The sequence below is a fragment of the Phycodurus eques genome, chromosome 14, assembly GCF_024500275.1.
Source record: "Phycodurus eques isolate BA_2022a chromosome 14, UOR_Pequ_1.1, whole genome shotgun sequence".
In the NCBI taxonomy this organism is placed as follows: Eukaryota; Metazoa; Chordata; class Actinopteri; order Syngnathiformes; family Syngnathidae; genus Phycodurus; species Phycodurus eques.
This window is the reverse complement of record NC_084538.1, coordinates 1,148,085-1,175,892: the sequence shown is the minus strand read 5'-3', so window position 1 is coordinate 1,175,892 and position 27,808 is coordinate 1,148,085. Positions and strand designations below refer to the sequence as shown.

The following is a 27,808-nucleotide window of genomic DNA, read 5'->3' as shown; positions in this document are numbered from 1 at the left end:
AATTTCACCGAGACATAACTATTTGTATACAAACTTTAAAAATTCAATTTGTCCTCTTTAAAGTACATATGTAATGTATCTAACTTTTCTGTTCCCTATGCACAAAGCAAGGCCCAACAAAGCATGCTTGGATGAGTTTGGTGTGGAAGAACTCCCCTCGAGCTCTGACTTCTCGTCATCAACAGGTGGTAAGGCATTAAATCTTCAGACATGCTTTTGACTTGTAATAATATGTATTTATTTATGTGTATATTGCAAACATTTGGAGTTAAAGCACATGGAATAATCCAGAAGTCATTGAAAGCTTTTTACACAAACAGCATTATTATTATTATTATTATTGTTATTATTATTTACATTGGCTGTTAATGCACTGCTGATTCATATATATGTATGTACTGTAGCAAATAAGGTTTAAGCAAAAATCTTAATAAAAATATAGTTACAGTAGTACACTATTTGTCATCATAACTGTTACATTTCTTTGCTAGTGTTTCCTTTACTGCAGTAACAAGAATACCTCAGCGGATACATAGACACGTTATTTTTTTATGACATACACTTCATTATCGTCAACTTAAATTTTGCTATAGCCGGATTGTTAACGCCCTTATGATGTTAGAGCACAAATGCTGCAAGTAAACATTTTCTGTACCACAGAAAGCAATCTGTAAGCAGATTTACGTAAGCCCGGTCATAAGACACTTAGATACATAGCTTATTAATAATTTCATCACATTTTTCTTATGCCAGCAACGTTTGTCCATCTTTTTTTTTTCCGTTCGGCAACATGCAGTTCCATTAATACCTGCGCTTGACTAAACACTGACAAATGTTCAAATTTTTTTACCAATGAAGTTGATTTAGCTAGCACCTCACTTCTCAGCACCGTCAAAAAATCTCATCTTCTCTGAGTGAACGGATTCTCTGAGTCGCTGGATGGATGAAGCCGTCTCGTCGTCTCCGAAGAACTCAGCGGGCTCAAACATTTTGGTGATCTGTTTGGTAATCACAAAGGTTTCTGTGCTTTCGCGCGACGTTTCCCGGACAATTTGTTTCTGGGACAACGTCCTGCTACTCTGAGAACTCTCCACCGTCCATGATGACGAAATCTGACTGGCCTCGCTGGTTGACTGGACCTTGGACAGAACTTTGGTGTGCTGTGATTCAGGGCCTGCTTGTACGCTGGACGTAAACACATGTATTTTCCCAGACGCCAGTCTGAGAGTTTCCTCAGAGGAAGACGAGACCTCAGAGGACAGGATGGTGATCTTCTCGGGTAAGTCTGGCTCGATTGTGATCAGCTCGGACCTTGCAGTGGAAGTTACGACGTTCATTTCTCCGAGTTCCGGAGGTAAGTTCGGATCAGAGTATTTGACGGTTACTTTGGTCGGAGAAGATGGGGGCAAACTGACATACTCGCTTGTCACTGTTGAGCTGATGTCAGCGAAGGCATCTGATGACTGGACGGAACAGGTAGGGCTGATGTCTAACTCACGTTCTCCTGATGGACTCTTTTGATCCTTCTCGTCGTCTTTTTGGGGAGTTTTGGCACGTGCTGAAGGTGAGGAGAGCCCAAATGTTGGAAAGCTAAACCATCCTGTCCGCTCAGGAGTTTTGGTGGCTTGTTGCTTGGCTTGTTTGTCCTTTGTGTCCTTTTCCTTCTCTGAGGCGTCTGGATGTTCTTCCACTTGTTCTGTTTGTGCCATATCAAATTCACCTTCAAATCTTTTGAGGACAACTCCAAATGATGTGGGAGTGGCTTGTGGTGATTTACCATCTCCATTCAGTTCAGTTTTTATCTCTAGTTGATTGTCTTTATATTCTGTCTCAGGTGATACACTTTTGCCTTCTGGTTTTTGTCGTGAAAATGCAAGTCTTGGCATTTTGAAGGATGGCAGTTTGAATTTGCTTGGAGAGACGGGACTCACGTCATCATTCTCCATCCCCTTGCTCATCTTGACGTCAAACTCAACTTTCGGCGCTTCCAGGGCTGAGATGGTACTTTCCAATTGTTCAACTTCACCATCCGTCAGTTTGATCTCAGCGTCAACATCTGGCAATGGTTTAAGTTTGATTCCTGGTCCTTCAAGTTCACCGCCTTCAGTTTTCACTTCCACAGAAATGTCTTCAGTGTCAATGCTGGGTGCGGAAACAACCAGCGTGACGTCATCTTCAGGTATCTCCATTTTTATGCCATCAATTTCACTGTCTTCCTCCACATCAGGCACTTCAACACAAACCTTTGATGGAGAACCTCCAAATTTAGGTAATTTCAAAGATGGTAGTTTAAATTTTGATGTAGATCCTTCAACAACACTTTTTTTAGCGTCAATCTTTGCACCTTCTAATTCCACTTTAGGAGACAGTAGTTTCATTTCAGCATCTGGGAGTTGAACTTCAACATTTGGGAGTGTGATACCGCCATCCTTTTTTGTTAAGCTTATATCAATGTCAGTGCCTTTTACTTTTGGCATCGAAACACCAAACTTTGGCATTTTAAACTTGCTCTCCTGCTCATCTATATTTACATCGACTTCTGGTGGTTGAAACTCAACTTGTGGTAGAGTGATTTCCAAATTCCCTTCAGGAGGAGAAAAGTCACCATCTGGGAGGGCAACCTCAACTTCACATTCTTTGCTACTTTGCTTAGTTAATGAAAATTTTGGAAATTTCACTGTTGGTAGTTTGAATTTTGAAGCAGATTTCTCATCATTACCTGGCTGAGCTTCCATCTTAGGGTCTTCTGGTTCTACTTTGGATGACGGTAGTGTCGTTTCAACTTCCGTGAGTTCACCTTCAGCTTCAGGGAGTATGATATCTCCATCTTGCTTTGATAAGCCTATATCAATGTCAGGCCCTTTGACCTTTGGCATGGAGATGCCAAACTTTGGCATGATAAACTTGCTTCCTGATCCTTCAAGCTCACCTTCTTTCACATCAACTGATATTCCTCCTCTGTCAGTGGTGGGTGATGGAACATTTATTGCAGCTTCTTGTTCCGGGACCACAATCTTTACATCGCCAACTAAATTGTCTTTGTCCATATCAGGTACTGCGACACTGAACTTTGGTTTTGAAACTCCAAATTTAGGGAATTTTACCTTTGTCAATTTAATTTTTGAAGGAGATCCCTCAACACGCTGTGGTTGAGCTTCAATCTTAGGAGCTTCTATTTCCGCTTCAGATGATGGTAGTTTAATTTCAACATCAGTAAGTTCAACTTCAGTTTCTTGAAGTCTCATCTCTCCATCTTTCTTTAATAATCTTATATCAATGTCAGGTCCTTTTACTTTTGGCATCGAAATGCCAAACTTAGACTTGCTCTCCTGACCATTTAAATTTACATCAACTTCTGGTGGTTGAAACTCCACTTTAGGTGACGTGATTTCCATTTTCCCTTTTGGAGTAGAAACATCAACGTCTGGGTCTTTGCTACTTTGCTTGGATAATGAGAATTTGGGGAATGAGAATCTTGACTTTTTCACCTTGACATCAACATCTGCCGCAAGATCGGGAAGTTTGGCTTCAACCAATAATTCCGGTGATTTTACATCTACTCCGTCCACCTTAATGTCTTTGTCCATATCAGGCACTTCCACACTGACTTGTGGTAAAGCCACACCTAATTTTGGTAATTTGAATGTTGGCAGTTTGAATTTTGAAGGTGATCCTTCAAGACTACCTGGTTTAGCTTCAATCTTAGGGCCTTCTATTTCCACTTTGGCTGATGGTAGGTTCATTTCAACACCTGTAAATTCAACTTCAGCCTCTGGGACTCCGATCTCACCATCCTTCTTTGATAAAGTTGTGTCAGTGTCACGTCCTTTTACTTTTGGCATGGAGATGCCAAACTTTGGCATTTTGTACTTGCCCTCCTGGCCATCGACATCAACATCTGAAGCAGGATCAGGAGGCTTTGCTTCAGCCTTTAATTCTGATGATTTTCCATCTGCTCCGTCTACTTTGATGTGTTTGTCTATATCAGGGACTTCCACATTGACCTGTGGTAAAGCCACCCCTAATTTAGGTAATTTGAATGTTGGCAGTTTAAATTTTGATGGAGAGCCGTCAACACTATCTGATTGAACTTCAATCTTTGGACCTTCTATTTCCACTTTAGCAGATGGCAGGTCCATCCTAACATCTGTGAGTTCAACTTCAGCCTCTGGGAGTCTGATCTCGCCTTCTTTCTTGGGTAAGCTTATATCAATGTCAGGGCCTTTTACTTTTGGCATGGAGATGCCAAACTTTGGCATTTTGTACTTGCCCTCCTGGCCATCGATATTTACATCAACTTCCGGTGGTTGAAACTCCACCTTAGGTGAAGTAATTTCCAGTTTTCCTTCTGGAACAGAAACATGAACATGTGGGAGATCCATATCAAATTCAGATTCTTTGCTACTTTGCTTGGTTAATGAGAATTTGGGGAATGAGAATCTAGACTTTTTCACTTTGACATCAACATCTGCCGCAGCATCAGGAAGTTTGGCTTCAACTAATAATTCTGGTGATTTTACATTTGCTCCATCGACCTTGATCTCTTTGTCCATATCAGGTACTTCCACACTGACTTGTGGTAAAGCCACCCCTAATTTGGGTAATTTGAATGTTGGCAGTTTAAATTTTGATGGAGAGCCGTCAACACTACCTGGTTGAACTTCAATCTTAGGGCCTTCTATTTCCACTTGAGCTGAAGGTAGTTTCATTTCAATATCTGTGAGTTCAACTTCAGCTTCTGGAAGTCTGAGTCCTCCATCTTTCTTTGAGAAGTTTATATCAAGGTCAGGGCCTTTTACGTTTGGCATTGAGGTGCCAAACTTTGGCATTTTGTACTTGCCTTCCTGCCCATCGATATTTAGATCAACGTCCAGTGGTTGAAACTCTACTTTAGGTGAAGTGATTTCCAGTTTTCCTTCTGGAACAGAAACATCAACATCTGGGAGATCAATATCAAATTCAGATTCTTTGCTACTTTGCTTGGTTAACGAGAATTTGGGGAATGAGAATCTTGACTTTTTCAACTTGACATCAACATCTGCCACAGCATCAGGATGTTTGGCTTCAACCAGTAATTCTGGTGATTTTACATTTGCTCCATCCACCTTGATCTCTTTGTCCATATCAGGTACTTCCACACTGACCTGTGGTAAAGCCACCCCAAATTTGGGTAATTTGAATGTTGGCAATTTGAATTTTGATGGAGAGCCGTCAACGCTACCTGGTTGAGCTTCAATCTTAGGGCCTTCGATTTCCACTTGAGCTGATGGTAGTTTCATTTCAATATCTGTGAGTTCAACTTCAGCTTCTGTTAGTCTGAGTCCTCCATCTTTCTTTGAGAAGCTTATATCAATGGCAGGGCCTTTTACGTTTGGCATGGAAATGCCAAACTTTGGCATTTTGTACTTGCCCTCCTGGCCATCGATATTTACATCAACTTCTGGTGGTTGAAACTCCACTTTAGGTGAAGTGATTTCCAGTTTTCCTTCTGGAACAGAAACGTCAACATCTGGGACAGAAATGTCAACTTCAGATTCTTTGCTACTTTGCTTGGTTAATGAGAATTTGGGGAATGAGAATCTAGACTTTTTCACTTTGACATCAACATCTGCCGCAGCATCAGGAAGTTTGGCTTCAACCAATAACTCTGGTGATTTTACAGTTGCTCCATCCACCTTGATCTCTTTGTCCATATCAGGTACTTCCACACTGACTTGTGGTAAAGCCACCCCTAATTTGGGTAATTTGAATGTTGGCAGTTTAAATTTTGATGGAGAGCCGTCAACACTACCTGGTTGAACTTCAATCTTAGGGCCTTCTATTTCCACTTGAGCTGATGGTAGTTTAATTTCAATATCTGTGAGTTCAACTTCAGCTTCTGTTAGTCTGAGTCCTCCATCTTTCTTTGAGAAGCTTATATCAATGTCAGGGCCTTTTACGTTTGGCATTTTGTACTTGCTCTCCTGGCCATCAATATTTACATCAACTTCCGGTGGTTGAAACTCCACTTTAGGAGAAGTGATTTCCAGTTTTCCTTCTGGAACAGAAACATCAACATGTGGGAGATCCATATCAAATTCAGATTCTTTGTTACTTTGCTTGGTTAATGAGAATTTGGGGAATGAGAATCTAGACTTTTTCACTTTGACATCAACATCTGCCGCAGCATCAGGAAGTTTGGCTTCAACCAATAATTCTGGTGATTTTACAGTTGCTCGATCCACCTTGATCTCTTTGTCCATATCAGGTACTTCCACACTGACTTGTGGTAAAGCCACCCCTAATTTGGGTAATTTGAATGTTGGCAGTTTAAATTTTGATGGAGAGCCGTCAACACTACCTGGTTGAGCTTCAATCTTAGGGCCTTCGATTTCCACTTGAGCTGATGGTAGTTTAATTTCAATATCTGTGAGTTCAACTTCAGCTTCTGTTAGTCTGAGTCCTCCATCTTTCTTTGAGAAGCTTATATCAATGTCAGGGCCTTTTACGTTTGGCATTTTGTACTTGCCCTCCTGGCCATCAATATTTACATCAACTTCCGGTGGTTGAAACTCCACTTTAGGAGAAGTGATTTCCAGTTTTCCTTCTGGAACAGAAACATCAACATGTGGGAGATCCATATCAAATTCAGATTCTTTGCTACTTTGCTTGGTTAATGAGAATTTGGGGAATGAGAATCTAGATTTTTTCACTTTGACATCAACATCTGCCGCAGCATCAGGAAGTTTGGCTTCAACCAATAATTCTGGTGATTTTACAGTTGCTCCATCCACCTTGATCTCTTTGTCCATATCAGGTACTTCCACACTGACTTGTGGTAAAGCCACCCCTAATTTGGGTAATTTGAATGTTGGCAGTTTAAATTTTGATGGAGAGCCGTCAACACTACCTGGTTGAACTTCAATCTTAGGGCCTTCTATTTCCACTTGAGCTGATGGTAGTTTCATTTCAATATCTGTGAGTTCAACTTCAGCTTCTGGGAGTCTGAGTCCTCCATCTTTCTTTGATAAGCTTGTATCAATGTCAGGGCCTTTTACGTTTGGCATGGAGATGCCAAACTTTGGCATTTTGTACTTGCCCTCCTGCCCATCGATATTTACATCAACGTCCGGTGGTTGAAACTCCACTTTAGGAGAAGTGATTTCCAGTTTTCCTTCTGGAACAGAAACATCAACATGTGGGAGATCCATATCAAATTCAGATTCTTTGCTACTTTGCTTGGTTAATGAGAATTTGGGGAATGAGAATCTAGACTTTTTCACTTTGACATCAACATCTGCCGCAGCATCAGGAAGTTTGGCTTCAACCAATAATTCTGGTGATTTTACAGTTGCTCCATCCACCTTGATCTCTTTGTCCATATCAGGTACTTCCACACTGACTTGTGGTAAAGCCACCCCTAATTTGGGTAATTTGAATGTTGGCAGTTTAAATTTTGATGGAGAGCCGTCAACACTACCTGGTTGAACTTCAATCTTAGGGCCTTCTATTTCCACTTGAGCTGATGGTAGTTTAATTTCAATATCTGTGAGTTCAACTTCAGCTTCTGTTAGTCTGAGTCCTCCATCTTTCTTTGATAAGCTTATATCAATGTCAGGGCCTTTTATGTTTGGCATTTTGTACTTGCCCTCCTGGCCATCAATATTTACATCAACTTCCGGTGGTTGAAACTCCACTTTAGGAGAAGTGATTTCCAGTTTTCCTTCTGGAACAGAAACATCAACATGTGGGAGATCCATATCAAATTCAGATTCTTTGCTACTTTGCTTGGTTAATGAGAATTTGGGGAATGAGAATCTAGACTTTTTCACTTTGACATCAACATCTGCCGCAGCATCAGGAAGTTTGGCTTCAACCAATAATTCTGGTGATTTTACAGTTGCTCCATCCACCTTGATCTCTTTGTCCATATCAGGTACTTCCACACTGACTTGTGGTAAAGCCACCCCTAATTTGGGTAATTTGAATGTTGGCAGTTTAAATTTTGATGGAGAGCCGTCAACACTACCTGGTTGAACTTCAATCTTAGGGCCTTCTATTTCCACTTGAGCTGATGGTAGTTTCATTTCAATATCTGTGAGTTCAACTTCAGCTTCTGGGAGTCTGAGTCCTCCATCTTTCTTTGATAAGCTTATATCAATGTCAGGGCCTTTTACGTTTGGCATTTTGTACTTGCCCTCCTGGCCATCAATATTTACATCAACGTCCGGTGGTTGAAACTCCAGTTTCGGTGAAGTGATTTCCAGTTTTCCTTCTGGAACAGAAACGTCAACATTTGGGACAGAAATGTCAACTTCAGATTCTTTGCTACTTTGCTTGGTTAATGAGAATTTGGGGAATGAGAATCTAGACTTTTTCACTTTAACATCAACATCTGCCACAGCATCAGGAAGTTTGGCTTCAACTAATAATTCTGGTGATTTTACATTTGCTCCATCCACCTTGATCTCTTTGTCCATATCAGGTACTTCCACACTGACTTGTGGTAAAGCCACCCCTAATTTGGGTAATTTGAATGTTGGCAGTTTAAATTTTGATGGAGAGCCGTCAACACTACCTGGTTGAGCTTCAATCTTAGGGCCTTCGATTTCCACTTGAGCTGATGGTAGTTTCATTTCAATATCTGTGAGTTGAACTTCAGCTTCTGTTAGTCTGAGTCCTCCATCTTTCTTTGATAAGCTTATATCAATGGCAGGACCTTTTACGTTTGGCATGGAAATGCCAAACTTTGGCATTTTGTACTTGCCCTCCTGGCCATCGATATTTACATCAACTTCTGGTGGTTGAAACTCCACTTTAGGTGAAGTGATTTCCAGTTTTCCTTCTGGAACAGAAACGTCAACATCTGGGACAGAAATGTCAACTTCAGATTCTTTGCTACTTTGCTTGGTTAATGAGAATTTGGGGAATGAGAATCTAGACTTTTTCACTTTGACATCAACATCTGCCACAGCATCAGGAAGTTTGGCTTCAACCAGTAATTCTGGTGATTTTACATTTGCTCCATCCACCTTGATCTCTTTGTCCATATCAGGTACTTCCACACTGACCTTTGGTAAAGCCACCCCAAATTTGGGTAATTTGAATGTTGGCAATTTTAATTTTGATGGAGAGCCGTCAACGCTACCTGGTTGAGCTTCAGTCTTAGGGCCTTCGATTTCCACTTGAGCTGATGGTAGTTTAATTTCAATATCTGTGAGTTCAACTTCAGCTTCTGGGAGTCTGAGCCCTCCATCTTTCTTTGATAAGCTTATATCAATGTCAGGGCCTTTTACGTTTGGCATGGAGATGCCAAACTTTGGCATTTTGTACTTGCCCTCCTGCCCATCGATATTTACATCAACGTCCGGTGGTTGAAACTCCAGTTTAGGTGAAGTGATTTCCAGTTTTCCTTCTGGAACAGAAACGTCAACATCTGGGACAGAAATGTCAACTTCAGATTCTTTGCTACTTTGCTTGGTTAATGAGAATTTGGGGAATGAGAATCTAGACTTTTTCACTTTGACATCAACATCTGCCACAGCATCAGGAAGTTTGACTTCAACCAATAATTCTGGTGATTTCACAGTTGCTCCATCCACCTTGATCTCTTTGTCCATATCAGGTACTTCCACACTGACCTGTGGTAAAGCCACCCCTAATTTGGGTAATTTGAATGTTGGCAATTTAAATTTTGATGGAGAGCCGTCAACGCTACCTGGTTGAGTTTCAATCTTAGGGCCTTCTATTTCCACTTGAGCTGATGGTAGTTTCATTTCAATATCTGTGAGTTCAACTTCAGCTTCTGGGAGTCTGAGCCCTCCATCTTTCTTTGATAAGCTTATATCAATGTCAGGGCCTTTTACGTTTGTCATGGAGATGCCAAACTTTGGCATTTTGTACTTGCCCTCCTGCCCATCGATATTTACATCAACTTCCGGTGGTTGAAACTCCAGTTTAGGTGAAGTGATTTCCAGTTTTCCTTCTGGAACAGAAACGTCAACACCTGGGAGAGAAATGCCAACTTCAGATTCTTTGCTACTTTGCTTGTTTAATGAGAATTTGGGAAATGAGACTCGAGACCTTTTCACTTTGACATCAACATCTGTAGCAGTATCAGGAACGTCTGCTTCAACTTTTATTTCTGATGGTTTTAAATCTGCTCCCTCCATTTTGACATCTTTGTCCACTTCCACATTGACCTGCGGTAAAGCCACGCCTAATTTTGGTAATTTCAATGTTGGTAATTTGAATTTAGAAGGAGATCCCTCAACACCGCCTGGTTGAGTTTCAATCTTGGGAGTTTCTATTTCCACTTTAGCTGATGGTAGTTTCATTTCAACAACTGTGAGTTCAACTTCATCTTCTGGGAGTCTAATATCACAAACCTTCTTCGATAAGCTTGTATCGATGTCAGGCCCTTTTACTGTTGGCATGAAGATGCCAAATTTGGGCATTTTAAACTTGCTCTCCTGCTTGTCTATATTGACATCAACATCTGGTGCTTGAAATTCCACTTTAGGTAGCGTAACCTCCAGATTTCCTTCTGGAATAGAAACATCAACATCTGGCAGACCAACATCATCGTCAGCGTCTTTGTTACTTTGTTTGGTTAATGAGAATTTGGGAAATGAAAATCTAGACTTTTTGACTTTTACTTCAAAACCTGTAGCAGGTTCAGGAAGTTTGGCCTCAACATTTAATTCCGGTGATTTTACATCCATTCCATCCACCTTTACATGCTTGTCCATTTCCACATGGACCTGTGGTGAAGCAGCCCCTAAATTCGGTAATTTCAACGTTGGTAGATTGAATTTAGAAGGCGATCCTTCAAGACTGCCTGGTTGAGCGTCAATCTTGGGACCTTCTATTTCCATATAAGCGGATGTTTGTTTAATTTCAACATCTGTGAGTTCATCTTCAGCTTCTGGGAGTATGATACTTCCATCTTTCTGTGATAAGCTTATATCAATGTCAGGCCCTGTCATTTTTGGCATGGATATGCCAAACTTTGGCATTTTAAATATGCTCTCCTGGTCATAAATTTCTGGTGGTTTAAATTCCACTTTAGATGACACAAGTTCCAGTTTTCCTTCAGGAATAGAAACATCTGGGATACTAATTTCAACTTCAGATCCTTTGCTACTTTGATTGGTTAATGAGAATTTGGGAAATTTAATTGTTGGCAGTTTGAATTTTGAAGGAGATCCGTCAGCACTACTTTTTTGAGCGTCTATCTTAGGACCTTCAATTTCCACATTAACTGATTGTAGTTTAATTTCAACATCTGGGAGTTCAACTTCAGTTTCAGGGATATTAATATCTCCATCTTTATTTGATGAGCTCAAATCAATTTCAGGTCTTTTCATTTTTGGCACGGAGATTCCAAGTTTTGACATTTTAAACTTGCACTCCTGGTTGTCTATTTTGACATCAACTTCTGGTGCTTCAAACTCAACTTTAGGTTGAGTCACCTCCAACTTTCCTCCTGGAATAGAGATATCAGCATCTGGGAGACCAATCTCAAGTTCAGAGTCTTTGCTACTTTGGTTAGTTAATGAAAATTTGGGAAATTTCACAGTTGGTAGTTTGAATTTTGATGGAGAGCCTCCAAGATTACTTGTTTGAGCTTCAATCTTTGGACCTTCCATTTCCACTTTAGCTGATGGTAGTTTAATCTCAACAGCTGTGAGTTCAACTTCATCTTCTGGGAGTCTGATCTCGCCATCTTTCTTTGATAAGCTTACGTCAATGCCAGGTGGTTCAATGCTAACTGCTAAAACCTCCTCAGGAATGTTATCATCAAATCCATCAATTTTGACATCTCTGTCTCCATCCGGTACTTCTTCAGAAAGTGTTGGAGAAACAATCCCGAATTTTGGTAGTTTGAATATCGGCCTCCAAAATTTAGTTGGTGATGTTTCCTTTGCCATAATATTATTCTTAGGAGTTTTAATATCTCCTTCAACAGAAAGCTCTTTTTGTTTCTCACTAGGCATTTTGACTTCCGCTTTGGCTTCTGGTAGAGTAACTTCTTTCTTGGCTGTAGTTAAATCAATTTCTGGTCCTTTCACTTTTGGCAGGGAGATGCCAAATTTCGGCATTTTAAACTTTCCCCCTTTATGTTCAATTTCAGCATACAAAGTTTCAGTATCTATCTCAGGTTCTTCAATTTTAGCCTCTGCAATCCCAATATTCACTTTTCCTCGATCAACTTTGGGAACATCTGGTTGTGTGATGTCAACACTTGTTTTTAACGTTTGTAGTTTTTCTCTGTCTTCAACATCAAATTTCAAAGCTTGCATTTGTAATTCAGGTTTTTCAATGTCAATATCTGTCTGTAAATCATCACTTTGTCTGATATTTACACCAATTTGGGGAATCTCTGGTATTTTACCACCATTTCTTGTGTCCAGGAGATTGACATCAACATCTTTCTTTGTTAAATTTAACTCAATGTCGGGCCCTTTTACTTTTGGCGTTCTTACTCCCATTTTTGGCATTTTGAACTTCATTCCCTGTCCATCCATGTCAGCCTCACACTCTGGTGATTTAATTTCCACAGCAACTAATGGTGCAGTTGGAAGTTTGACTACGGCTTTGGCTTCACTACTGTCAATTTTGGGAGTATCTGGCATACGGACATCAACTTTAGCCTCTGGTGTTGTCACCCCCGTGCCTTTTTTTGACAAGTCTGTGTGTGTTTTGTCTCCTTTTACCTTTGGCATGGATAAACGGAGATGTGGCATTTTAAACCTGCCACCTTTTCCATCCTGCTCAGCATCTGTAATCTTTGTGTCTGTCACAGATCCTTCAATATTCACGCGAGGGGCAGAAATGTTAACTACAAGGTCCTTTTCTGGGAATATATTGGACTCAACTTTGGCCTCTGGCACAGCAGCATCTCCACCTTCCTTGGATAAACCAAAATCAATATCAGGTCCCTTTACTTTAAATTTTGTTATTGGAAATTTGGTTTCGTGTCCATCAAGTTTAACTCCAGACAGAAGACGTTCAGGTTCTTTATCTTTTCGTGGTGTTTCCTGTGCTATTCCAGGACTTAAATCCACATCTGAGGCTACTGGGAGTTGGGTCTCAGATTCAGGCTCTGTTTTTTTCACACCCACGTCTTTTTTGAAAACGTTCACATTGAGCTGTGGCTCAGTAATTTCTGGCATTGTGAAATGAAACTGCGGCATTTTAAACTTCCGTCCTTTTGCTTCCTGATCTATGGGTGACCCTGCAGTATCAAATGCTTGCTTCTCTTCCGGAATATTCTTGTACGCGCCTAATTGAGCATCAGGTGATTTGACTTTACCATCGGTCTTTGATAAGCTTAAATCAATTTCTGGACCTCTTAATTTTGGTAATGATTCATCAAATTTCAGTATTTGGAATGGGCTTCTTTTTCCATCAAGTTCCTTCTTGACAGGTGATTCAGCTGAATCAATGTATTGAAGTTCACCAATACCTATTTCAGTTTCATGCATTTTAGCATCTGACACGATGCTACCCTCACTTATTTCTTCTTTTAGGAATATAGTTCTTTCTCCTTGCACCTCATCATCCTTTGGTCCAGAAATATTTGGTTTTGGGAAATACATTCCAATGTCAGGGATTTTAAAGTCTGACTTTGAAAGCCCAATGCTTGGCAAAACTATCTTTGTCATCTTTGATTTCTTGTCACATTCTTTTGAATTGAGTGCAGGTTCACATTCTTGTGTTGTCTCTGTAGTTGTTTGGTCCACGCGGGTCACAGTTACAATTTCTTCTGAAGTTAAATCACCTGGATTGATCTTTGGTAGCTTGAATGAAGTCTTGGACAGTTCTGTAGTGGAAGTGTCTTCTGGCGTACTGATGGGTGTCTCCTGTTTTGTTTTGCTATCAGCAACTTTAGTGGGTGTTTTTACTGATATTCTTTGGGCGTTGGCATCTATCACAGTGATTTCTTCAGGAATAGGTACTCCACACATATCAACCTTGGGTAATTTATATCCAGGTAATTTTGAAACAGCCTCTTTCACGCTGTCCACATCAATTGAGAGTTGCACTGTTTCTGGTAGTTCATCGTGGAGTCCTTTGACATTTGTCCTTACAGACATGTCCTCCATACCAGGAATTTCAATATCTTCACGCTTGGGAAGGAGTGTTGTATTTTTAGTTTTGCTTTTGCCTTTGAGTGGAGATGCTTGTTCAATTTGAGTCATATGCTCGGGCTGATCCCCCTTGATAATGCCTTGATCTGCTATATCTAAACTTGCACCTAGTGTTTTTAGCCTTTTGGGTGATTTGGCTTTTGCCTCCTTCTTGTGTGATTTGTCCTTTCCTAACATTTTCAATTTTAATTCTGACCTTTCTTTCTTTTTCTTTTTACCATCTGGAGACAGTGGTCCAGTGGGGCTTTCTTGACCCGCCAGAGCTACCGTTAGATCGGTTGTTTTCAAAGCGCTGTCTATAGCGATGAGATCCACCCTGTGTTGAATAGCAAGGGGTTTGGTCACTCTTGAGTCGGAACCTTCTACCAGAGTCATCTCCTCCATCCTGTGTACTTCAGGCCTTCCTCCCACACGGCTTTGAAGAACCTCAGGTGAGAGCAATTCTTCGACTTCTTGTGTGCATGTTGTCGGTGCGTCAGTGTCCTGATCTTCAGAGGAACTAATGCGGCCTCTCTTTGTCAGAGATGGAAGCTTCATCTTGTGCCGTTTTTTACCTTTGAGGGCATCCTGAGTCTTTATCGGGGACTCTGTGTCGCTTGTGGTAGGACTCAGCTCCAACTTCCTTTGCTCATCAGCCTCTGAGGAACTATGAGACCTTGCAAAACGGGACTTCTTTCCTCTCCCTAAGGATGGAAACTTGGGCCAAGAAATGCGTGCATCACCTCGTCTCTTGGATTTTCCATGTTCCCGCATCTCTGGAGTGAAGGGTTCATCCTCCTGATTGGGAACAGAAATGTTAATTTTGCCTCCTTAAATGAAGACACCACAAAATGTCTGAAGATGTAACTTAAAATACTTACAGGGATTATGTCAGACTCAGCGAGGGGCTCTGTCTCTGTGATGTCTGGTTTGCGTTTAAGGCAGAGCTTCACTTTGTAAGCCTGAGCATGCTCCAGAATCTGAATGGCGTCCTGATATGACACATTGTCAAAATATACGGTGGCACTCAGAAGCTGATCGCCTGCATTTCAAGGAGTACAACAATTTAGAAGCATATTGGTAAGATAACAATTTTCCAAATACACTCCTGAGCTTAGATCTATAGTTGCCATCCTCTGGAAAAAGTGTAGTTCTTCTTTTCTCAAACTGGCAGCATACCTTCTTTCAATTGTAGACTTTTAGAGGCAGGTGACTCTGGTACCACTTCTTTGATGAAGATTCCCTCTTTACCTCCTCCGCCATAGACAAGACCTTCTGCACCACCATCTTTGGCTGTTTTCACTATCATCCCTGAATCTGGGCTGTACGCTTCCTGTTGAAACACCACCATATGGTAGGTATAGCTGTTTAGGAATGACAGTTGTGCTATAGGAATCCGGAGAAATTGATTGGAAAATCACCTTCAGTTTGCTCATCTTTGGAGTCGAACGGCGGTCAAACCCACATGCAAAGCCAGACTTTTTAGCCTTCTTTCCCCTCCCTCTCTTGTGGTGTGGGTCATCCTCCTCCAACAAAAACAACAAAACTGTCAGCGAACACTTTCACAACCATCATTTCTTCTCAAAGTGGAATTCTATATGCAAATGTAGGTCGTTGTTTAGTTTAGTAGTTACAGAGGCTCTTTGTCAGGAACAAAGTCATTATACGTATACATTTAGGACAGTAGGGGGGCACCTTTGAATCTCTTTAGTGTGTGGCCGTTTTGATGTGGCCCGGTTCACTGATCAGAGTTTTGTGTTTAATGGCGAAAACATTAAAAAAAATAATTTAAAAAAATTGCAGTTTTGTTTCATCCATCAGTCAAGAGGGGCTTTTCCACCAACCAGTCCAGGAACTTTGAGTTCTTGGTAGCAGGAGTTCCTGGTAGCAAAAGGTAGAGGCAATTAATATATATCTATATATCTATATATATATATATATATATATATATATATATCCAGGTGGGGCAATTGAGAACTGATTCTCATTTGCAATGCCAACCTGATGAATGGAGTCCCCAGCGGGAGCACTCTTCAGTACCCACTCCAAGGACTACAAAAAGGGTGGGCACTCTGAGCTGTTGTTTGGTGCATAGGCACAAACAACATTCAGGACCTGTTCGCCCCACCCAAAGGCAGTTCGTCTACTGGGGTGAACCCCAATGTATAGGCACCAAGCCGGGAGGCAATCAGTTTGCCCACACCTGCTCGGTGCCTCTCACCGTGGGCACTCCAGTGTGGAAAAGAGTCCAACCCATCTCGAGAAGGCTGGTACCGGAGCCTACCAAATGTGAGAACAATAAATCTGCAGGCTTCTACATTTATTTATATTTATTCACAAAGACAAGTTTTTCCTAATGTCTTGGCTTTGAGACAATAACATTTTTCTTGATGCAAATTCTCCAGCTTTAGACAACATCCGCTCACATGCCTGCTATGGACATTTTGTTAACCATGTGTTATGATGTAATGTAATATTTAACTTGTTGCTATATCACATTGTACAGTTTGTATATGTACAGTATATATGTATTTGCATCTCTTTTGCTTTGTTTTATTCTGCTGTCAGCACGCTCGATTGGCGATTCGAAGTTTTGCCTTTCAACGTATTTTAATCCTCTTATTTCGAGCCTTGCATAATGCCACTTAATAGTGGCTCTGTGAATAAAAAAGTAAACCCCTACAGAGGTCTGTCAAGCAATCAATGTTCGTCAGCGCAGCCCGCCCCCTCAAAGAGTTCCTGGTGGCTGTGGGAAGACCCTATCCACCAGGAGGAATGAAATAATCCAGGGGGAACCTTCAGTGCCCTGGTACTTTTTTTCAGTTGGGACACAGGGAACTCAAGCTACCAGGGAAGCTAGGGAAGTTCCTGCAAAGTCCTGCGGGGGGAAGGCCCCTAAGTATACGTAGTTGAAATTTGGGATAAATTAGACAAAATCTTCAGCAAATCTGTTTATTAAAGACCCTAAGTGGCCACTTCAAACCAAAATGGAAAACTTGTCTTTTTGGCATTGGTTCTTTTTTGTTGTTGTTGGTCTACTCGTGATAGTCACGCTTACCAAATTTCATGTTGCTATGTGACGCTTTGGGGCTGAATTTTCAGAGATTCAGGGAAAGTCCTCAAAATGGTGATTTATTTGGTCTAAGAATTATAACGACAAAGAAATGAAGCAGCACATGTTCGGGCCCTAATTGCAGTGTGGTCTCTGTGGTATCAAGTACACCAGAACAAATACTGTTGACTCAAATGAGTTCCTGAGCTGGAAAATTGCTCCAGTCAATAATTTATGTTAGCGTTTGTTGGCGAGTGTCCAGTCGTGTGTGCTGTACTGCGCTTTACCTCCTTGTCGCTGTCACTATATTTCTCTGTCTCCGGATGTTCCTCGACGGGGGACGATCCCTGAGGGCGTGGTCTCTCGCCCTCTGTGAAATGAGATGGCTCGTCACATGCCTGCAGACGAAACAGCAGATAGGCCGTGCTTTAATTCTATAACACACTTTTTTTTTTTTCCACTGTTTCTATCAGCCTGACGTTGCCAGAACAAACCAAAGGTGTGACAATAACACTTTGCTGAACCTACGACAGCTGCGATATTTCTTCAGTGGTGAGAAGTAACGAAATACAAATACTTCATTACAGTACTTTAATAGATTTCTTGACTTATTTCTTCGACGTATTTCTTTTCTGACGACTTTTTACTTTTACTCCCTACATTTGAAAACAGATATCTTTCTACTCCTCAGTTTGTCACAGGCTTATTACTTTTTCAACCTCCTTGGATGACAACACGTCGAGAGTTTGCAAAAAAATGTAAAATTTATCAAAACAGGTTCCGTATGCAACTGACAGTAAAAAAGATATATACTTTTAACTATTATATTGACGTACATTATGGAGTCAGTACTGTTTTTATCTTTGTAAGTAAAAGAGTTGAGTAAATATTTCTATTTTTACCAGTGTTTTTTGTACGCAAGTATCTGTACTTCTACTAAGTACCGAGTTATTGTACTTTTGCCACCTCTGCATTTGGTCTTCTTTGTCACACGATTGGTAACAGTCTCGTACACCATTCTGCTTCTGGTCCATCGGGAAAAAGATGTAAATGCTCTTTTCTGTAGCGCTTATCCTCATTGGGATCATTCTCTAATGTCAGTCTTTTTAAAATCCAAGATCCAACCACTGATTCCGTTTCATCACTTCTCAGCTGAAAGCCATATTAAGACTCACCGAGTGGTCCTCTGATCCAAGGTCTGGCGCTCTCAGCCTGCGACCAACTCCTGTGGACAGAAACACAACGCGCTGTAAATGCAAACTTCAACATTTGTCTTATCTTAATGGTTGTGTCTCATTTGAACCTGCTGTGTTGAGACTTTATATAGAGTTCTTCCTGGCAACAATTCCCCGCGGGGGCCATCTCCTCCATGTTCTGTTAAGTGATCCTGTCTATTGATCCATAGATGAGACGCATTTCCAAAAAGGGAAAATCTGACTACAAATGCATCTGGTTGCTTCTTGTTGGTCTCAGTCGCCCTGATAGCTTGTCCTCAGATTTTACTCATGCAGGTCATTTGAGGAAACATCTGAGCAGTGTTGGGCAGTAGCAGGAGTTAAAAGTTTAACTACATTTCTCAGTAGTGTGGTCGTAATGTCGCTGTTTTCAACGTCAAATAGATTTTCAGTAGGGAACCTACTTTTGTTATTACATAACGCAACAGCATCCACAGAAGCTACATTTCATTTCACATATCTATCCGCCCTCGGCAGTGTATAAAAAGATGCCCGCAAAATGTCTGATAATGCAACGGAGTTGCTTAGGTAGAACTTGTGAATCCCCATGGCCATACCGTAACAAATTCATGTTACTTATCGAGTCCTCACAAAACAGTTAAACGTTCCGGTGTTTACTGTGAAATCCCAAAAGCAAGCCACTGTCAACATCCAAGTCCAGCACAAATTTAAGGACATACATTCAGGTAGCTCCTGAAGTTAACAATTGCCAGCTTAGCTCATGATCACAACCCAGTCAGCCAAAATTAACAGCTAACATAGTACTACCTAGCAACATGTTATTGGCGGCAATAGAATGTGTGCATAGACTGATAAGAGGCCATAAGTAGATTCGTCGCTGTGACCGTGCACTTCCTAAATTGAATAGAGGAGAACGATGACCACATTGGGAACTATAATACATTGTTTATACACTCTGTTCAGTTATGTTAATAATGACACTGTGCTGTCACTATGTTAGTCTAAAACATTGATATTGCAGTGGTAGTAACAAGCATGATTATCCAAAGAATTTAGAATTTAGTGTTCATTTATATGCCAACAGTACAATTACAACATATTTAACTGGAGTAGCTTTGATGTGGTTTTGCTGATTTTTCATTTTAATGTATGGGTAGATTAGCTTTGCTACAGTTCTCTGGTGGGTAGCTTTAGTGTAATGAAGCCTCATTACTGTAGAATAACATTTAGCTTAGCTCACTACATTTTCCAAGTAGCTTGCCTAACACTGCATTGGAGTGACGTCTCCGTCCGTAACTGGAGAAAAGAGGCCCATGAGAACAGAACAGTATCTTCAGCACCAGTGTTTGCGCGCCATCTCCTCCGGCTGGTTAAAACACTTTAATAATAATCATCATCATCATCATCATCATCATGATGATAATATTTTTTTCATTAATTTATTATATCATTCCTTTACACAAAATCTACCCCAGTGATTTCCATAAAATTTGGTTGTTAAAATTGTATTCAGCTGACATAAAGTTGTGTTCAGGGTATTGATTAGGTATACAGGACTAGATGTTGTTTAAAAACTAAGTCACTCACTGTTTTAACATTTATCATGTGAGCTGCGACTGCTTTAAGTGCATTAGTGTTAAGAGACTGCGGTATGTTAGCTTTGGAGGGGGAAAACATCAAATCACATTCCACTTTGCGATAAGAAGAAAATGCAACAACAAAAACCCACTTCCATGTTCATTTGAGCAAATGGAACATTGCCAGCATTCACAATTTAATATCTACATCACATAAAAAGGCTGAATTACTGAGATATTTACACAAGCCGTTCACCTACCTGCTGATGTTGTTTGTTCTAATCCTGGAAATGACTTGAGGTGCTTTTAAACGCAACAAGCGACTCAAAGGATTTGTTCAGCATAGCGTGGACAAAGAGGGTGGGAGTACATCCACTCGCCTTGCGTGTGAACATGTGTCACTCTGTCATACTAACTGACGACTTTGGTTAAAACTAAATGTAGCTCCAAATTCTCATAAATGCGTAACGTTACCCTGTCAAAATATGTGGTTTACATCACTGTTAGTTTGTAAGTTTCAAAGATTCAAAGGTGTGATAACTTTGATAACTTAACATTTTGGTTAGTTTTTGTTAATCTTGATAGATTTTCACATTTTCCGTCATTCCACATTGAATAATCCATGAATCCTATTCAGGACAAAATCTAAAACCCAACTCGTATTTTACCATGTCGTTGCTCTTTGTGAAAGGGAGCCACACAGAAAGGGGTTTGAGGTCAGAGGTAGTATCATAGCTGGCTTGGTGGTTGTGTGAACACAGTGGACCCTTGCTATTCGCGTGGGGTTAGGGACCGAGCCCGACCGTGAATAGCGAAAATCCACGAAGAGCAGAAGTCACTCAAAAAGTTCTTTGAAATGCTTAAATTAATAGTTCAACCGTAAATTTACATCATACTATGATCCACAAACACTTGGGAAGAGGCTCATAGCATTTCAAATGCTTAGAAACACAGTTAGAAAGACATTATCCTGTCTTGTAAAAAAGAAAAAAAAAAGCAAATAGGTCTTGCCAAAATAACATGGGATAGGTTCCCCCCAAAAATCTGCAAATTGGTGAATTCCGTGAATATGCAAGTCGGGACAGGGATATTAAATTTAACACCCTCGACTCACTTGTCCAGCCTCACACCCGACAGTGGTAAGGATGTCGATTTTGTTAACTGTGCGATGCTGTGCTGCTGTGCAAAAGCAATATCGGTGCATCAGATATTTCACAGGAGACATTTATTCACCTGTGCGTTTCACTCAGAACCCACAGAAGATACTTAGATGGAATGGTGTCTGTGTCTGCTATAGTGACAATTGGTTTCAGCACCAAGTGGTGTCGGGAATGAGTGTCAAGGGTTAAACTTCACACCCTGGTTCTGGCTTCCCACTACTCATGACACACAGGCAGCCTTTCGCCTCTGTTACTGATATACTCTGTCGTAGCCGTTACATTTTACAGGTCGACTTCAATCCGCCATTTTCTTTTGGTATCTTTCACATAGGGCTTCGATCCCGGGGGAAAAGTTGGCTTTAATAAACTGCGTGAAAGAGCCTACAGACACGGCAATGTGTGAAAGGCAAACAAACCTCAGCTCTGTTTATTGTTTGGCTTCTGATATTCCCATGTTAATAGTTTTGAGTAGACAGCAGCTCTCCTGTCTTCATCCTGATGAAACTGATGTTCCTGGATGTCGTCTTAAAGTGGATTAGATTGATTAAGGGTGGCAGCGAGAGGGCGTCCGGCTGTGTCAAGGCCACAATCATCGTAACACGTGTCAAGTCCACGCCAAGTCTGATGAAGTGCCATTCCATTCAGTCGCTGTGTGCGATGAGCTTTGCGTGACTTCACGTGTCCAGCAACCGGCGGTGCAGTTGAGAGGAACTCCTTTCTCAAATATTTGTCATGTGCTCACTCTATAAGCCTTAAAGGAAACATATTGGCCTTTTATTTTCCTGGTGTCTTAATAACATGCTAGGCAAAGGATCCTATACTATACTTTTCGCGCCCTCGTTTTTACCCCTTTTTGCGGTGTAGAAAATGGATGGATGAAATTAAACAGTTTTGCGGGGGTGGGGCTGTCTCGTGCATCAGTCACGGATCTCACCCCATATACTGCTCGGCCAATAGCGAGTACAGCTTTCGTTTCCATCACGACCAGGGGCGCAGCGGCTGCTTATTCTCGAGCAGCCCAAAGTCTAAAGAGAAAAGCGAGCCCCTATAAAGACAAAATCAAAGTGTATTTTCTCTGGTGGAAGCAGCACTTCATCACAAAGCTGTCAAGTTACACTTTGTCAATCAGTCGTATGTGTGGAGCACGTAGCAGACACATCGCTAAACACAAATAACCCCCAACAACCCCATGTTGGCAGCTTCACCGAACGTTCAAGTATGTGCTGCTTAATAGACGCTAACGCTGTTAGCAAATGCTAATCTGTGATAACATTGCAGCTCCTTTTAGCTTTGACATGCTTGGATGGCAACACTTGAAAATGGAGGATCTTTGCCCACTCAGCCTTGTTGCTAGTGTTGTAACACTCGAGGCCAGTCTTGGTCTCAAGACCACATTTTGAAAGTCTTGGACTCGACTCCCAAAAGTCTTGGTCTTGTCTCCTTCCACGACTGGCCAGACTCGGGATTTTCCGTCGAGACCGGTCGAGACAAGCACTGATCTGCTAGTCTTCAACTTCGTTATTATGATAATAAGGAGAATCACTTGGTGAAATAACAAAAACCTCCATGTGTGACTAACACAGGTGTTAAACACAAGTGAGCTAACGTTAACTGTAAGTAACACCAGTGAATCTAGTTTTGTCTTTCTGAGATGAATATATCTAGAAAGAGGTTTTAATTCCACCTTAAATTAGCTGAGTTTAACAGTAGCTTATGCCAAATCAATTAAATTGGCCATTTTTTTTTTCACTCCTTGTACCATTAGCAGCACTCGCCTTATCCTCATATTTAATCTTTAAATACATACAAAGATGTATTTTTTTATAAGAATTTAGTTGAACTTGTTGGATTGTTAAGATTTTAGATTTTCGCATGTTGCGCTTTTAAAGATTTGCTGACACTGTTTTTGGCTGTCAAATGTATTTCAAAGAAAATTGAAATTAGAGAGAGAATGTTGTTTGACTGTTCAGCCTTGTCATGGTTTTTAAAATGGATTTGATCTTGGTCTTGTCATGGTCTCTACTTGTCTCGGTCTCGGCTTGTCTCGGTCTTGGTCTTGTCTTGGGCTCAGTAAGTTCTGGTCTCGGGCAGGTCTTGGTCTCGGTTAATGTGGTCTTGAGCACAACACTACTATCTGCCAAATCATAGCCGGAGATACTCGGCAAGTTATTATGTAAATTAGCCACACGGTGATGTCATCGCTGGTCACAATTGAATTGAATTGAAAATGTCTGGCTCACGAACACATTTTCAGAAATAGGAAACTAACAAAAAGATTTACTTGGTTGGTCAATTTAACACTTGTTGAGTGGGCAGGCACTCCATCTATTTGTATGACATTGAAAAGTCATGTTTAGATAATGTGTCCCCTGCTTTCACTGCTAAATGTTTAGCTCCAGAGCTGAGACATATTGAAGCAGCATTTTGTCAGTAGCAGAGGATGCTGCGGGTGTTTCGCTGCATGTTGACACTGCAGCTCTAGACGTGGGTGTGGCTCCTCTTCCCTCTCAGCACTTTGCCTTTTTGGTTTCTTTTACGAGCTCAATGCCGTGACACTCGGATGTTCACATTTGATGCTAATCATAATGTCGTACGAAAACAAAACCTCAAGTTGTTCGGAGATTGTTTCCTGTCTGATTGTCTGGCGTAACTTGACCAAAGTCATCACAAGTCGCACAGCTGCCTGCTTGTGCTCGGACACGAGCTCCTTTCACTGCAGTCGAGCATATCATAATGAGATTTCAGCCAAGAAACACAATTAGATTGGAACCTCGTGCTCTGGTTATGCTATATTCTCATCCACTGGAACAAAAACATGTAAGATAATTAGTCAACATAATCTTCAAATTTCTTATCTTATTCCCACGTAGTAGTCGTCTGAAGAACCTTCCACTGAACTCTCCTTGCAATTTGACCTCATTACCGCAGCAACCAGATCGATAAAATCAGTCTTCAATTATGTTTTTTTTTTTTTTTTTTTTTTTATGCTGTTAACAGAAATTTCCCAGATTTTCAATTATGAGCTTTTGTTTCATATTCTGGCTGGGACAAAATATCGATATTGTGATATATGATATGATATATATGCATATATATATATATATATATTATGATACGCGTTGTTGTCGATTACGGTACCTTATGGTCCAAGTATGTAAAGCTGTGCAATAATCGGACGTAACAGCTTTTTGATTTTATTATTATAATAGAAAATGTATTTTCATCTTTCACTTGATATATATATTGTCACATGGATATCTACATTTTGAACTGAAACAAAAAAACAAACAATTTCTTTGAGTTTCGATTTTTTTATAACTAAATTTGGAGATACAGCCTTCAGTTACATAGATATAATGACTTATTGAAGATAATTACAGGCATTTTCCTCTTTAAAAAATTGAATGAAAACTACAGAATTCATTTCATTGTTACCGCCGCCAAAGAGCTTATGCTTTCATCAAAGTTTATTTTCCCACTTTCACACTGTTTGCTAAAGCCGTGTTTTTGTTGCTTTCTATAAACGGCTCTGACACAAATGAAAGAGGGTGAAGAATTGGACCCCTCAATGACGGTACAGTGGAGAGGAGTTTAACACCGGACACTCACTTCTCCCACCTTGTCCGACAACTATTTAATACATCACCTAATTATCCAGTTGCGGGATTCCGGGTCAACTGTGTCGACGCGTACACCTCATTGGGTTCTGTGTGAGAAAGGTACAATTTTGATGCGGCAATTTTGCAGGCTCTCGAAATGAAATTACTCTTTAAAAAGTTCATATAGCTTCGTGTTGGAGGAGCTGTACGGATCAAGGAAGGAATCAAATCCTTTTTTCCCGCCTTTGTTAGGTTGCAAGAGATTTGGGACATTTTCTTACATCACTGAATGCCACGTGAATATTTAAGGCAAAATGGAGATGTTCAATCGCTTAGAAGGTTCTGATCCATAGTAGGATTTTCTGGTCTTGGCGGAGGTCTGCTTTCTACTGAGTGACATTCAAAAAACTGTAGCCGTTTTCTGGCATTGGCCGACGAGCGCCTGGAAACAAACTATCTCCATTTAACTACTGCGCAACTTTTTTGATAGAACGGACGTTCATACATTACAAAAGTACACAATTCAATAAACATCTGACACACAACATTAGTCATGGCAATCTTATCTTCAAAGACCAACAAAAAATCGAATCTAATTCAAATCACAGTCAGGAATGACTGGCTGTGTGCTGGACCAATCCAAACATAATCCTCAAGAAACATGAAACTCTGAGCTTCAGTTAACTTGATACTGAAATGCAGCAACATGAGCTTTAAATTTGAATTTCCAATCTACTCGCTGCCTTCCAGTGATATGGTCTGCTTACCCATCTTAAACATGGATATGTGCCACATTTCTTAACTTAAGCCACTCATTACCAACACACTATTATCATGACCAGTCCTCATTTTGGCTGTGATTCTCGGATCAGAGGTTTACGGCTGCTGGGATCCATTTTAGGGTCGCTTCAGGAACCCCAAAAATGGGCTACTGATCCTAGAGCAAACCATTTTTGAGGCAATGACGGGGGGGTGCTATATTCTTGTTCAAATATGTTACGATACAACCAAGTACAATCGCCAAAAATGTAAAGGACCTTTTTGTAGGTTGTTTAAAAACAACATACAGTTTAAAAAAAAAACAATTTTTTGGGAGCTCTCGAATTTTAGGGGTGCTGGGATTAATTTTAGGGGGGGTTCAGCACCCCCCAAAATGGACCAGAAACACCTATGTGGATACCCTCCCCGATACAACCCATGAACCCACCCATTTTCGATCTGGGCTTATGACCGGCCATGGCTGGGTATTGGGGTACTCATGGGGATTCAAGTCCATGCTGTCTGCACGAAAGGCAGCAGACCACCAGTGCAAGGTCCCAGCGTAATGTGCTTGTAGCATGAAGAATTGCCCCCTTCTGACCCGACCGCATTTAACATCCTCGAGGCAACGAGAATGTGTGATGAATCTGGAGGCAAGTCAGCAGGCTGCGACGGGAGCAGCAACGAATGCCAATTTCACTCCATTTGGCAACTGTTTTTTAAAGTGCTGCAAGGGTACAGGTGACACACACACGACATCATCTTTTTTTTTTTTTCTTTTTGACTGCTGCAGCCGCGCTTTTGAGCGTCCTGAGGCCACCACGGTAGCGCGTCTGTGCAGCAGCAGCAGCAGGATGGCGGGCTCGCCAGAAGAGATGATGACATCTCTGCAGACGACACACCCAGCGCTCACTGCAGGTCGGCACCAGCACCTCACGCACACACAGACACACACACACACACACTCCAAAACACACACACGTCGCACATGCTGCTACTGAGTCAGCATTTTGTTCAGCACAAACATCCACCCATTTTTCTTACACTGCATACCCCAGCCGCGTCAAACTCGTTTTCATTGCGCACTGTGAAAAACATATAAATGTATCATCACCCTGTTTTATTATTGCATTTACACAAGTACCCCTTCTTATTTTGTTTTCACAACAAATTGAATTTGAAATCAGAAGTCATAGGAAATAGTGGCATATTTTGGTATGCAACTATTGTCTCATTTATGTTAAGAAGAGACTGAGTGAAAATAAATCCTTGTAAAACTGTTAAAAGAATGACAAGAAAAATGACAATTTGGGTCCAGATATACTGCCAAAATGAAAATTCATTTCGCAGGAAACATATCGTAGACACATTTTATTTGTTTTAGTGGGCCACAAATATGATATGGTGGGCCGGATCTTGCTCCTGGGCCTTGCGTTTGACACCCTCTTCCATACCTTCGTGTGACCGGTTAACCGGAAGCCTATCCCAGCTGACTTTGCGCAAGAGGCGGGGTACACCTTGGGCTGGTCACCAGTCAATCACGGGTCATCTACAGACAAACTGTGGACTGGTCACCAGACACATTTTAACGTTCGCATTCACCTATGGACAATTGCAGGGCGGTCAAACTCATTTTCATGGCGGTCTCGTAGTTATGGTCGAAAATCGTATAAATGTATAATCACCTCATCATATTATTACCGAAACATAATTTCCCATGCATTTCGTTGTTATCGTCTTTATTTTTAACAACACATTGAAATCAGAAGACATGGAAAACTGTGAAAGCCAATTAGAATGACTATTGTACAATTTATGTTAAGAAGGAATTTTCCTTGCAGATTTTCGACCAAATCAGAAAGAAACAAATCCATTGAACAAGAAACATGACGGTAAACACAATTGATTTGCTTCAGTATAGCACGAAAACAAACAAACAAACAAACAAAAAAAAGATTGCCTTGAGTTTGGCACGTGATTTGGAGTCTGCAATGAAGCTGTCTGCATGTTTTGGGGAGTGTGGGAGGAAGCCGCAGTACCGGGAGAAAACCCACGCAAGCAAGATTCACACCCTTAACCTCAGAACTGTGAGGCAGACGTGCTAACCACTCCCTCGCCGTGCTGCCCTCACCTCAAACGATTTCAGAGGAAAAGGGAAGGATGTTCACCTGTGCCGGAGGGCGCGCCGTGCCAGTGAGGGAAGGCCAGGTGGAAACAGTCGCACATGATGGCGGCGGCGCAGGGGTCCGCAGAGAAGACGAGGTCCTAAGCCGTAAAGGTCGGCGCTGCGGGAGGGTTTTCCCTCCCCTCCTCGGCCGGTCGAGAGTCCGGTACGAGCGCTCGCTGCCGAC

At 41.2% G+C, this 27,808-nt stretch overlaps 1 protein-coding gene across 2 annotated transcripts; it reads right to left on the bottom strand.

The window, feature by feature from the left end:
• Positions 1-214: 214 nt before the first annotated feature.
• Positions 215-27,808, bottom strand: LOC133412466 (neuroblast differentiation-associated protein AHNAK-like). Of its 2 annotated transcripts, none has more exons than XM_061695702.1 (7): positions 27,626-27,808; positions 18,342-18,391; positions 17,454-17,564; positions 15,536-15,640; positions 15,294-15,447; positions 14,996-15,156; positions 215-14,912 (listed from the first exon to the last, which is right to left on the bottom strand). In XM_061695702.1, the coding sequence occupies exons 1-7, from the start codon at positions 27,681-27,683 to the stop codon at positions 876-878; spliced, it is 14,676 nt and encodes a 4,891-aa protein (XP_061551686.1). In that variant the 5' UTR covers positions 27,684-27,808; the 3' UTR covers positions 215-875. The 2 variants fall into 2 exon arrangements, with proteins under 2 accessions (XP_061551686.1, XP_061551687.1); XM_061695703.1 differs by having other exon boundaries at positions 15,536-15,637.